Source organism: Pseudopipra pipra, chromosome 7 (genome assembly GCF_036250125.1).
Source record: "Pseudopipra pipra isolate bDixPip1 chromosome 7, bDixPip1.hap1, whole genome shotgun sequence".
Classification (NCBI taxonomy): domain Eukaryota; kingdom Metazoa; phylum Chordata; class Aves; order Passeriformes; family Pipridae; genus Pseudopipra; species Pseudopipra pipra.
Genome location: NC_087555.1, coordinates 16,228,525 through 16,242,418, shown reverse-complemented (window position 1 = coordinate 16,242,418; position 13,894 = coordinate 16,228,525). Strand labels below are relative to the sequence as shown.

At 39.7% G+C, this 13,894-nt stretch overlaps 1 protein-coding gene across 1 annotated transcript in view; it reads right to left on the bottom strand.

Annotated features, from left to right (window-relative positions):
- Positions 1-13,894, bottom strand: part of TTN (titin) — a 244,337-nt gene that overhangs the window by 14,571 nt on the left and 215,872 nt on the right. The window contains exons 287-308 of the mRNA XM_064660725.1: positions 13,461-13,757; positions 12,769-13,356; positions 12,367-12,669; positions 11,941-12,237; positions 11,203-11,490; positions 10,816-11,115; positions 10,419-10,721; positions 9,947-10,252; positions 8,057-9,823; positions 7,666-7,962; positions 6,808-7,095; positions 6,417-6,716; positions 4,272-6,338; positions 3,875-4,177; positions 3,487-3,792; positions 3,109-3,399; positions 2,688-2,987; positions 2,280-2,585; positions 1,733-2,038; positions 1,351-1,632; positions 458-1,051; positions 55-342 (exon numbers count right to left, since the gene is read on the bottom strand). Coding sequence (XP_064516795.1) covers positions 55-342; positions 458-1,051; positions 1,351-1,632; positions 1,733-2,038; positions 2,280-2,585; positions 2,688-2,987; positions 3,109-3,399; positions 3,487-3,792; positions 3,875-4,177; positions 4,272-6,338; positions 6,417-6,716; positions 6,808-7,095; positions 7,666-7,962; positions 8,057-9,823; positions 9,947-10,252; positions 10,419-10,721; positions 10,816-11,115; positions 11,203-11,490; positions 11,941-12,237; positions 12,367-12,669; positions 12,769-13,356; positions 13,461-13,757 — 10,377 coding nt within the window. The remainder of the gene's footprint in view (positions 1-54; positions 343-457; positions 1,052-1,350; positions 1,633-1,732; positions 2,039-2,279; positions 2,586-2,687; positions 2,988-3,108; positions 3,400-3,486; positions 3,793-3,874; positions 4,178-4,271; positions 6,339-6,416; positions 6,717-6,807; positions 7,096-7,665; positions 7,963-8,056; positions 9,824-9,946; positions 10,253-10,418; positions 10,722-10,815; positions 11,116-11,202; positions 11,491-11,940; positions 12,238-12,366; positions 12,670-12,768; positions 13,357-13,460; positions 13,758-13,894) is intronic.

The window sequence follows — 13,894 nt, the reverse complement described above, 5'->3', positions numbered from 1 at the left end:
TGTAAAAGCTCAAATGGAAAAAGATCATGGACAATTATTTTCATTAATTCTTACCAAGGATTATAACCTTTAGTGTATCAGTAACTGTTCCAGTTGTGTTCTTCAGTTCAAGCGTATAGTCTCCAGTGTCATGTATGGTGGTCTCACGCACAGTTAATTTAGTCATTTTAGCAACAGTCTCCATTTTGATGCGTTCTGATTCTTTTAGTTTAGAACCAGCAAAGAACCAAGATGCAGTTGGAGGTGGTCGTCCTTCAATTGGAATGGCTAACTCAATGGGCTTGCCAGCAGGTACATGAATTGTCTTCTGAGGTATTCCAGCAAAGTCAATTGTTGGCAGAACTAAGAAAAGAAATTAATTGATATTAAATTGATTGATATTTAATTGATTTAAAATACCTGTTTTATAAATATCGCACTTCACTTCACCCTGTTATTTGCAACAGTGGACACCTACCTTTTTGGTCTTGGACTGTTACTGCTGTGACAGTCTCTCGTGGTTCTGACACACCTTTCTGATTCTGTGCTCTAACCCTGAACAAGTACTGTTCGCCTTCATTGAGAGAGATAATTGTATGTTCGTAGACAGTAGGCTTCAGTGTCACTACCTTCAACCATCTTTCTGTTCCAGCTTTGCTGGCCTCAATAACATAGCCTGTCAATCTGCTGCCACCATCGTGCAGTGGCTTCTCCCATGCAAGAGTAACAGTTGATTTAGTGGTGTCAATCACTTCGAGTTTTTGTGGTACCATGGGGACATCAGATACTAGTACTGCATCAGATGTTTCACAAGCTTCACCAATGCCATAAATATTTTCTGGCAGTACTCTGAAATAATACAAAGCTCCTTCTAGAAGTCCAGTGACTCTATAAAATGTTTTGCTGCATTTGGTAGTCACAGTCTTGTAAGCTCTCATGGAAGCTTCACGTTTCTCGATTATGTAATTGTTGACTGGGGCTCCACCGTCAATGTTTGGAATATCCCAAGTAAGTGTCACAGAATCTTTTGATGCTTCCTTAACTTTTACTGAAGATGGTGGACCAGGTGTATCTAAAACAAAAAACAACAACAAACAAACATTCTTTTTTTCTTTTGGATCCTTTCACTTTACAGTCAATGACTGCTTCTGCATAAAAGAAATGCTTGGATTTGATTCATAAACTAGCACAGCTTCAGACACTGTGTATTTTCCTTTGGTTTAGATTGTTTCTCTGACTTCTCAAACATGTTATTTAAACTTCTCATGTTATTTAAACTGCAAATTTCCTTTGAAATTGAATGACACTTATTCCTGAGTAATGAGTATGAAGAGTGGTGGAATGCCCACATACAAACGTAGCAGTACTTACCATACACTTTCACAGAAATAGTTGCAGATTTTTTTCCAGATTGATTTTCAGCCTCAATGATGTATTTTCCAGCATCATATCGATTAACTTTATCCACAATAAGCAGAGTGTAGCTGTCTGTAGTATCAATAATAGCTCGACTTACAAGGTCAACACCCTGCTTGCTCCATGTGATTACAGGAGCAGGTCTGCCAGATACAGAGACCATTAGGCGGAGGGAACCACCAGCTCTGACTGTAACCGTCTTCTTCAGATCATCAGCAAGCTCAAGCTCAGGTATTTCTGATGAAGGGTATAAGAAACATGGAATTAATTATTCTTTTAACAGTTCTAGAGGAAAATATAGTTATTCTGCAAAATAGACAGGAAGTTTTCAAATTACCTATTCTTTCCACAGGTTCTATTTCTGCTGATGATTCACTAAATTCACTCATACCATTCACGTTTGTAGCAGCAACTCTGAATTGGTATTTCTGGTTTGTTTTAAGACCAGTCACGGTGAACTCAGCATTCCTCAGAGTAGCGGTTGTATGTGGTCGATACCACTGTTCACTACCTTCTTCTTTCATCTCAAGAACATAGCCTAAGATGTCAGCACCACCATCATATGTGGGCTTTGACCATGCTAAACTTATGCTGTGCTTAGTAGTATCCACAACTCTTGGAACTGAAGGTGATGCAGGAGTATCTTTGAAAAAGAAGAAAATGCATTTCACAATAGAGCAGATAACATTTTACAGTCAAAAATTATTTCCAAACAGCTAAATCTGGGAAATGTATTTAAGATGAAGTATAACTCTTTTAAAGTTTATTCTAATACTAGCTAGTTCAGTGACTTTATATGTGGTTATTGGTTTCTTAGTTGTAGTGTCAATGTGAGTTTATACTCCATTATTATAAATAAATATTAAAATATTTATATAACTTACATGTTGGTTCTTTACATAACATGTACTGTGAAGCTTCACTAGGTTCACTGTTTCCAGCAGCATTCACTGCAGTGACACGGAATTGGTACTGGCACCCTTCCATGAGACCAGTGACTTTCAGTCTGGTATCATAAATGGTGTAATCTCTGTTCACTCGTGTCCAGCGCAGACTTTTCCTTTCACGTTTGTCCACAAGATAGTCCTTAATCTCACTGCCACCATCTGATTCTGGTTTTGTCCACTGAATAATGATATGTTCCTTGCCGACGCTCACTTCTTCAGGAGCACCAGGTTGTGTTGGAATAGCTATTTTTTTTAAAGGTGAAAAAAAATATTATTTAGCACACTGTTTATCTATGAGAACTATTCCACAAATTCTGATGCTGAATGGAAGGTAGTAACACTCACTGAAAGCATTCCTGGCAATCACGGGTTCTGATTCAAGTGGAACACCTGGTCCATATTTGTTGACAGCTCTCACACGGAAGAGGTATTCATTATTTTTAATAAGTTTTGTTACCACAGTGGATAATGTCTGGCATTCAGCCTCAACAATAACCCAGTGAAGTCTGCTGGTTTCACGCCTTTCTATGATATAGTGAGTGATTTCTGCACCTCCATCTTCCTCAGGAATGTTCCATGTCAGAGTACATTTCTCTTCTGTTACTCTGCTAATCATGATTTTGCCTGCACATGGACCTGGTGAATCTGCGTAGGGATCAAAATAAGTGTTGTAATCAGTGCCTAAGGAAAAGCATCTCATTCTTATTTAAAAGAATGTGGGTTTTTTAGTATACTAAGTATTGCATATTAATCATGGGATACATACCAAGCACTTTGACAAGAACGGAAAGTTGTTTCATTCCACTGGCGTTTTTAACTGTTAGAGTATATTTTCCACTATCACTTCTGTCACAGAACTTGATAATTGCAATAGCTCGTTTGCTGGTGTATTGCAGAGATATCTTTTCACATAGGTCCAGTTCCCTGTCACCTTTGGACCAGAAGACTTTTGGTTCTGGTTTCCCACCAACAGCTGCATCAAGAACAAGGTCCGATCCAGCCCTAATGCTCAAAACTTCTCCCTGCAGTCTGGCATCAAGTTCAGCCTTTGGTGGTGCTGGAAAGAGAGATTTGGGAAAAAATTACATGACAGTTTTAAAAATAGGACATTATTTTTTAATTGTTCCAAGTGAATATTCCTTACAGTATTCGTCTTTGCAAATGACAGCACCAGTTGATTCAGATCCTTTGCTAATCACACCAGCAGCATTCTTTGCTAGTACACGGAATTCATAGGCTTCATCTTCACCAAGAGCTGTCACAGTAAAGTAGTTTTCTGAGACAATGGTATAATTGCATTTCAGCCAGCGTCCATCACCAGATTCATTATATGGTTTGCGCTCTATAATATATCCGATAATTTTGCTTCCACCATCATAAAGTGGGGGTGACCAGCTCAGCGACACTGAAGATCTGGTCACATCTGTTACTTCTGGTCTTCCTGGTGGATCTGGAGGAATAAAACAGAAAAAATGAGAAATGCAATTCTGTTTTAGCTTAAGTAACAATGTAACTCTAAAAGTAATACTTACCAACTGGATTTTGAGCCACTACAGGTCTGGAAGCTTCACTAGCTTTGCTAACACCTGCAGCATTTAGAGCATAGGTTCTGAACTGATATTCTAGGCCTTCCACCAACCCTGTGACTTTGTAGTTGCATTCACAGCAGGGCACTTTGTTCTCTTTCACCCAAAGGATGGTGTTGCGCTCCTTCTTTTCCACCCAATATCCAATGACTTTGCTGCCACCATCATGATAGGGTTCCTCCCAGCGAATGGCCATGGCAGTGGCAGATGCAGAATAGACTTCTGGCCTTGAAGGTGGGCTTGGTGGGACTAAACACAAAAAAAAGACAGGGAGGAAAATATTAGTGATTACAAATACTACAGTCAGAGGAAAAGAACAAATTTTGAGAAGTGTTTCACTTACCGAATGGATGCTCAGCAACTACTGTTTTTGATTCAAGCGGCTTGCTGACACCAAATCTATTTTCTGAGCTTACTCGGAAACTGTACTCTTGGTATTTTGTGAGATGACTGACTTTAATCTGTGTTCGTTTCACACTGGAATTAACCAGCTGCCATGCTGTTGTGCCAGACTCACGTTTCTCTACAATGTAGTTTGTAATGTCACTGCCACCATCATCTTCAGGTTCTTTCCAGGTCAACACACAGGACTCAGCAGAGACAGATGATATTTCAATTGGGCCAGTGACAGGACCTGGTCTTCCTATGACTACCACCGTGATAGCAAATGTTTTCACACCAGCAGTGTTTTCAAGTGTAAGGTAGTATTTACCAGAGTCACCTCTCATACTGTCCTTTACAGTCAGTGTGGTTCTGTCTTTTGTTGTCTTGATAGTCACTCTCTCAGTTTCCTTCAGCTTCATCTCCTCAAGTTTCCATGTCACTTTTGGAGCTGGGCGCCCACTGATTGGTATATCAATCGTAAACGTGCTTCCAGCCTTGCATGTTATGAGCTGTCTGCTTATATCGCTGAGATCTGCTGTTGGTTCAATCTGTGGCTCCTTAACAATAACAGAAGAGAAAGCTTCTCTTGGCTCACTGTAGCCAGCATCATTTTTCGCCTTCACCCGGAACTCATATTCAGTGTTCTCCACAAGGCCTTCAACAGTGAAAGTAAGTTGCTTGGTTTGTCCAGCTCCAATCCAGGAGTCAGATCCTTTTTGTTTCATTTCAAGAAGGTATCCAGTAATACGGCTACCACCATCATGATCAGGCTTAAGCCAAGCTAAAACTACAGAAGATTTGGTGGTATCAACAATATCTAGTCTCTTAGGTGGAGCGGGTTCTTCCGTGGCTACAACTGGTTCTGTTAATTCACAAGGTTCACCTACACCATATTCATTTTCTGCTGATACTCGGTAGTAATATGGCACACCTTCTGCTAGATCTGTGACCTTAAAGATCTGTCGAGTGCATTTTGAATTCACTACTTGCCAGCTACGACGACTTGCTTCACGTTTTTCCACAACGTAGTGATGGATACGAGAACCTCCATCCAAAACAGGAGCATCCCACATTAAAGTAATAGATCCTCGAGTCACATCTTTAAATGTAATAGGACCTGGTGGACCAGGCGTGTCCAAAACCTTGACAGTAAATGTAACAGACTTACTTCCACTGTTGTTTTCCACAGTAAAGACATACTTGCCAGCATCATTTCTATTGCATTCCTCCACAGTCAATGTGCTGAAGGAATCAGTTGTTTGAATGTCAGCACGCAAGCTGAGATTAGCATCTGCTTTGGACCACACTGCAGTAGGAACAGGCCTTCCAGAGAAGGCAATAAATAGACGAATGCTTGCACCTGCTCTTACAATATGAGTCTGCTTGAAGTTTGCATCGATATCAATTTCGGGTGCAGAAAGCCTGTCCACGGTTTGGACTGAAGCAGGAATTTCACAACTCTCTCCTTTGCCAGCGCCATTGACAGCACTAACTCTGAATTTATAGTGTTCTCCTGCCTCCAAATCAACAACGGTATATTTAGTAGCAATAACAGTCTCTGCATTGACTTTCTGCCATGATTCAAGGTCAGCTTTGCACATCTCAATGATGTACCCAATTATTTCCATGCCTCCATCAAAAACTGGCTTTGTCCACTCTAAGCTTACACTAGTCTTTGATGTATCTGTCACCTTTACAACATTAGGAGCACTTGGTGGGCTGACTGGTTCTCTACATTTAATCAGCTTTGAAACATCACTTGCAGGTCCAACTCCTGCAGCGTTTTCAGCCATGACATGGAACTCATACTCATTGCCTTCAATAAGGCCAGTTACTCTGTATCTGTTTTCTGTAATGGGCCTCTTACTGGATACTTTAACCCAGCGCATGCTCTTCTTTTCTCTCCTTTCAAGAATATACTCATTTATCTCGCTTCCACCATCTGACTCTGGTCTTGCCCATGTGAGTGTGATACTGTCTCCTGTTACGTTGGTAGGCTCTGGCGTTCCTGGTGCATCAGGGAGAGCTGAAAAAAGAAAAACATCATTAGAAAGACAAGATGGTAACTCCATAGATATTTGTGCAGAATGAGGTAGAAACTTACTGTAAGGTATTTGTGCAATAACTGGATCAGACTCCAGTGGTCTGCCAACTCCAAATTTGTTCACTGCAGAGATGCGGAACTGGTACTCATTGCCCTTAATTAATTTAAGTGCTGTGTAGCTGCAAGCTTCACATTTATCTTCAACTAATGCCCAAGCAATCCTGCTGGTTTCACGTTTTTCAATTATGTAGTGAGAAATAGAAGCACAACCATCATTAGCTGGAGGCTCCCACCATAATGTGACTTTTTCTCCAGTGATGTTTGTGAATCGTATTGGTCCACCAACTTTTCCTGGTGCGTCTGCAATATTAAAGGTTCAGAGTTATAACTTGCTGACATTAGAATAAAATACTATTTAAAAAAAGCACGCTGTAAGTGTTTGGTGCAGTACCTTGTACTCTGATGGTAATATCTTCTCGTTTAGTGCCTGATGCATTTTTGGCTTCTACTGTGTACACTCCACGATGATCCCGGATGGCATCTCTAATGAAGATTGTACTGTATCCAATAGCTGTAGTTATTTCTATATTCATTGTTTTCTCTATCTCTTTACCATCCTTAAACCATGTCACTTTAGGTACTGGACGTCCTCTGATTAGAGCTTTAACTCTAATGCTCTCTCCAGCTTTAACAGTAAGGCCTTCAAAGTGCTCAGCACCAAATTCAATTGTTGGAGCAACTAAAAAAGGAAAATATAATTCAATTTCCACATAGCAAAGTATTTTTCTGGATATTCTTCTAAATGTACTAATTGTAAAAGCTTGTAATATATAGAATTCTTTCACTTAGAAAATGGCATTCTCTAAATAGCAGTTATTATACGAACTATATACTTATTTTTCCTGTAAGCACCCATAAGTACATCATATTAATAATAGATGACTCTCTTCATATGTGCTGTTAATAGTATGCCAAGCTACCTGAGGCACATTTCAGTTTCTGAATTATTCAGTCCATCAGAATATTACAGTTTATGCTTTCTTTCCAATTTTGCTGCTGCTACTTCTGCTTATCCAAGAGAAATGTAGAGTGCCATGCCTTTCAGCAATTGATTATGTATGTCTGCCAGATTTGGGTCTTTAATTTAGACCTTCCCATCTTGGAGGACAAACATAAATGTTCTGAATTGAATGGAAGGATCTCAGTAACAAGTTCTTTGCCCCTTGGCTTCCCATTTCCCGTCGGTACAGCCAGAAACTCTATCTGGCTGCAGTACCCAAATACAAGCATATTAAGAAATAATTCTTACCGTTTTCATCTCTGGTCATGATATAGCCTGAAGACTGTGAAGGGGGGCTGATTGTACCAACGGCATTTCTTGCAAGCACTCTGAATTCATATCGGTCACCTGCATTGAGTCCCGTAACCGTATATTGGCATTCACTGACATCAGTAAAGTTACACCTAAGCCAACGGTCTTTACTTCCTTGCCGTTTCTCAATGCTGTAAGCCACAATCTTACTGCCTCCATCACGCAGTGGGGGGGTCCATTTGAGGGTGATTGTTTCCCTAGTGACATCTATGTAATCAGGAGTACCAGGCGGGTCTGAAAGGAAAATAATGAAGATTTATTTTTATTACTGCTCACCATAGTTTACAAGAATAGAATTTTCTTGGATGAGTGATTGATCTTCACTTACCCACTGGAGAGACTGCCAAAGTAAATTTGCTTGGCTCGCTAGCTCGGCTTAGACCTGCAGCGTTTTCAGCATATACTTGGAACTGGTAATCCAGGCCCTCAAGTAGTCCGGTAATCCTGTATTCTCTGCTAGATATTAATGCAACATTAACCTTCTGCCACAAAATACTGTTTCTTTCCTTCTTTTCAACGTGGTATCCAATGATCTCTGAACCACCATCATAAGCAGGAGCATCCCAAGATATGGTCATTCCATCAGCGGTTATATTGTATACAACAGGCTTGCCTGGGGCACCTGGTGGTCTGAACTGATGCTTTGCCACAACATCTGCTGAGACAAGAGGTGGGCTCACTCCGTATCTGTTTTCTGCACGCACTCTAAACTGATATTCAGTGTCTTTAACAAGGTTTGGCACTTTGAAGGTTGTTCTTGCAGCACTTGAACACACCAGCTTCCAGTTCATTTGTGAGGTTTCTCTCTTCTCAATACTGTATCCAGTAATTTCTCCTCCCCCATCATCCTCGGGAGCTTCCCATGACAAAACTACACTATCTGCTTTGATTTCATCTAGTCTTAAAGGTGCTTTTGGCTTAGATGGAGGACCAAGAGTGATAACAGTAAATGTGAATGATTTTCTGCAGACTACATTATCAAGAATTAAAGTATATTTGCCACCATGCTCCTTTTTCACATTCTTGATGCTTAAGCTTATTTTGTTTTCAGTTTTCTTGAAACGAAGTTGTTCTGTTTCTTTAAGAGGGAGGTTGTCCTTGAGCCAGCTCATTGATGGCTTAGGTTTACCTTTATAGGGCAATTCAGTGTGCAGGTTATGTCCAATTCTTACTGCAATCTGTCCTCCAGGAATATCAGAAAGGTCAGCCTCAGGTGTTATTATAAGTTCCTTCACTGTAATGGGTCCAACAGTAACAGAGTCACTCTTGCCTTTTTCATTTTTAGCAAAGACTCTGAATTCCATGACAGAAAGCTCTCTAAGTTTTTCAGCTACAAATTCACAGCTCTTGCTTGTGCCTGCATATGTCCATTCTTTCTCTTCCTGAAGTTTCTTCTCAATAATATAGTCTGATATAATGCTACCACCATCATAGTCTGGTTTGCTCCACTGCAATGTAACAGAACTCTTTGTAGAATCTTTCATTGCTAGGTCTTTTACAGGTCCAGGTACATCTGCAGCTTTCACTGGTTCAGATGTCTCACAAGGTTCACCCAGTCCAATTTCATTTTCAGCAAGAACACGGAAGAAGAATGAAGTCTTCTCTGATAGGTTAGTTAGTTTAAAGGTGGTATTAGAACATTTTGTTGTAACAGTTGACCAGGCCCTCTTTGTAGCATCTCTTTTTTCAACGACATAATTTGTTATTTCAGAACCACCATTAATAAGAGGTGGCTCCCATACCAGTGTAACTGTGCCACGAGAAACATGCTTAAGCTGCAGCTTCTGGCAAGCAGAAGGTGTGTCAAGTACTTTTACATTCACAAATGATGATTTTGCTTCTCCAACTCCATTTTCAATTGTAAGAACATATTTTCCTGTATCATTTCGGGTAACTTGAGGAATAATAAGTAATGTAGATGATTCTGTGTTCTGAATTATATATCTTTCATCAGTTCCAAGATTCTTGTCACCCTTTCTCCATGTGACTGTTGGAGGAGGCCTTCCTTTAAATGGAATCATTATTTCCACATCTTCACCTGCTTTAGCAACAATAGATGTCCGGAGAGCAACATCCAGATCAATCTCTGGTGCCACTGTGGAAATAAATAAAAATCAATAATGCCTGCTTGCAATGTAAAATAAGAAATGCTTTGAAAAAAACCACAAACAACCAAAACCCCCACAGAAAAATGATAAATCACCAAAAAGTACAGTACCAAGAATATCTTTAGCTTGAACGGGTTCCATCATTTCAATAGGCTCTCCTTGTCCAGCACAATTCATAGCAGACACACGGAAATAATAATTAACACTTGGCTGAAGGTGTGATACAACATACTCAGTTGTTCTCACTTCTCCCTTAGTACTGACTACAGTCCATTCTTGCTCTTCGCCTTCCCTTTTCTCCACCACATAGCTGGTAACTGGACTTCCTCCATCATAAGTAGGTTTAATCCAGCCAAGGGTGACAGATGTCTTGGTTGTATCCACAACCTTCAGCTTTGTTGGTGAGCCTGGCTTATCTGTAAATGGTAATTAGGGGGAAAAAACACCAATCAGAATCCATATTTATAATTAATCATAAAGAGGAAGAAAATATGCCCTCCATTACATTGGTGCAATCCCACACTAATTGCTCATTGTTCATGGATTTCTAACCAATCGGAAATACTGCATGTTGTATCTTACCAATAGGATCTGCAGCTTTGTAGAAGTCAGAAGCTTCAGAGAACGGACCTTGTCCAGCTGCATTGATAGCACAAACTCGGAAATGATATTCGCTGTTTTCAGTCAGACCTGTTACTTTCTGTCTGGTGTCTCGAATACTTTCTTTAGTAACCTTGAACCAACTCAGACTCTTCTTGTCACGCTTCTCAAGAAAATATCCTGATATTTCACTGCCTCCATCAACTGTGGGCCTATTCCAGACAACGGTCATAGAATTCTTGGTTATCTTTGTGACTTCTGGTACACTAGGTGGTCCAGGTGTAACTGATTAAAAAGATTACATGTCAGTAGATTAGTACGAGTTACCAATAATACACAAGACAATTCAGTGGTGTAAGTTATTTTATATGTTTCTTACCAAATGAATTTTTGGCTATAACAGGTTCAGATTCAAGTGGATCACCAATTCCAAACTTGTTCACACCGCGGACACGGAACAAATATTCATTTCCTTTGATGAGTTTTGTTGTAGTTATGATACATCCCTCCAGTTTTTCAGAAATTAAAGACCAAACAACCCGACTTGTCTCCCGCTTTTCAACAACATAGTGTGTTACAGGTGCACCACCATCATCTGCTGGTGGGTCCCACATTATTGTAATCTTTTCAGCAGTGACTGTCTTAAACTGTATAGGTCCAGTTGGAGGTCCTGGCTTGTCTGTGAAAGGCAGAAGAAAGAAGTTGTTAAGTATTTATTACTGAGGTATTGTTTAATAGTAAAATATAGTCACATCTCAAGACATACCGAGTATCTGTAGTCTAATATGGGCAGATGCTGAACCCATGGCATTCTTTAGTTTTAATTCATAGGTGCCACTGTTGAGTCGATTTGCATCCTTGATGAGTATAGAAGCAAATTCTGTTGTGTTTTCAAAAGACACTAGTGCACTGGTTTGTACCTCGTTGCCATTTTTGAACCATTCAATTGTGGGTATAGGCTTGCCTGAGATGCCTAATTTTAGCTTAACTGAAGTTCCTGCTTTGTATTTCACCACTTCTGTATATTCTGGTGGCACATCAATTTCAGGTGCACCTTAAGAATAAATAAGAATAAGTTAAAAATATGCTTAGTTTAGCCCTGTATTTAATAAAACACTAAAATAATAGCACTTTATTTAAGATAATATTTACAGGCATTTGATAAATACAGATCAAATATAGCATATATAACTTAAATTATAAACCTAGAACAAGTTAGAACCAAGACAAGACAATCACATGTATAAATATAATCACTTTGGCCATGGGGCATGGGCAGACTTCTGTTGCTCCTGAATAGATACCGTAAGACTTTAAAATGCAGATATAGCCAAAGATGTTCACTTCAATCATGCCCAAATACTCACAGTCATTCAAGCTTCTTGAATCAATCACTGTAAGCTAGCCTTCCATATTTAAAAGACTATGGATCTACAAAACAGTACTGCCTTTAACCTTTCTAGTACCGCAAAATGATACCATTATATCATTGCAAAACACTTACCATATGTATCAACGCATGTGATAGGACCCACAACATCTGAGGGATTACTGATGGAACCAACGGCATTCTTAGCAAAGACACGGAATTCATACCGGGAATTCTGTGTCAGACCAGATACTGTGAACTGAGTCTCAATAACATTGGTGAAGCTTGCTTTTGTCCATCTGCCATCTGGAAGATCACGTTTTTCTACAATGTATCCAGTGATCTTGCTACCACCATCAAATGCTGGCTTCTGCCAGGAGAGAGTGATAGCAGTCTTGGAAATATCTGAGACACGGACATTTCTTGGTGGTTCTGCAGTAGGAAACATAAGAATATTGCCAATGAATAACAGCTGGTTTGAATATTGGCTTACTGCACAGAACAGACTATTATAGGGAAAACAAAACGGTTGGGCTTCTTTATTTTCTAGAGAATACATACCACAAGCATCAATTGCAAGGACTGGATCAGAAGGACGACTTGCTTTTCCAATGCCAGCTGCATTTTCTGCATAAACTCTAAATTCATAGATAAGGCCAGCGCTGATGGTGGTGACTTTGAAATGAGTGGTGCGAATAAGGGTCTTGTTAGCCTTCTGCCATAATATGCTATTCCTGTCTTTCATTTCCAGGTGGTATCCAATGATAGCATTGCCACCATTAGTGACTGGTTCGTGCCATCCAACAGTAATACTCTCTCGGGTGACATTAGTGACCCATGGTGTAGAAGGAGGGCCAGGGGTAGCTGATGATATCAAAAGAAGTGGTAATTGTTAATAAAATTACATTTTCAACATCAGAGCATTAAAACATCAACTTATATCACAAGAAGCATGTTACTCACTGTAAGGAAGCTTGACAACCACACACTGTGAGTCTATGTGATCACTGATGCCAAAGCGGTTCTCAGCTTTGATGCGGAATTGGTATTCTTCTCCTGTCGTGAGCCTCATAACTTTGATAACTGTTCTAGCAACAGTTGCAGACACTTCAGACCAAGCTGCAGTACTTGTTTCTCTTTTCAGTACAATATAGTTGGTAACTTGACTTCCACCATCATAAGCTGGTGGTTGCCATCTGAGTGTTACACTCTCTTCAGTGACATCGCTAAGGACAACAGGACCAACAGGAGGACCAGGTCTATCCAGCACAACAATATTAACAAATGATTTTGTGGTACCACTTGAATTGGCAGCAGTAATGTCATATCTGCCAGCATCAGCAGCCACACTTTCTTTAAGGTTAATGACGAGACTTTCTGCAGTGGTTTCTGTGTGAAATCTCATAGTAGGTTTCAGTGGAACACCATCTCTAGACAATGTCACCTTTGGCAATGGTTTTCCAGAAACTGGAATTTCAACTTTCAGGTTTGATCCTGATCTAACATATACAGTGTTATGAGGGAAGCCTTTCATGTCAATCTCAGGAGATTCTGAAAAAGAAAACAGTTTCAAACCATTAAAAAATGTTCTGTCTTTTAAAATATGAATGCAATTGAATGTGTATCAACTTTTGTTCTCATGTCAGGAAGCATACCTAATTGTTCTTTAACTGTAACAGGAAGTAGTAGTTCCTTAGGATCACTTAAACCAGCTTGGTTTTCTGCATAAACTCTGAAGAAATAGTCAGTGTTCTCCTTAAGACCATGGACAACATGATGAGTTGTCTTTACAACTGCACACTTAACCCATTTTTGCTGTCCTTTCTCCAGAGCTTCAATGAGGTAGCTCACAATTCTGCTTCCGCCATCATGTTCTGGTTTTAGCCATGAAAGAGAAACACTGTCCTTTGTGACATTTGTTACTCCTAGTTTTTCTGGTGGGCTGGGTTTTTCTGAGAAAAAAATGCAACAGGTTAAACAATATAGAAAGTATTTACTTTTTATATTAGTAATTACACAGGAATGCCATCTGGTTCAAATTTATATATTTTACAAATTTGTGTATTAGAAATACTTTAAGTAGAATGCA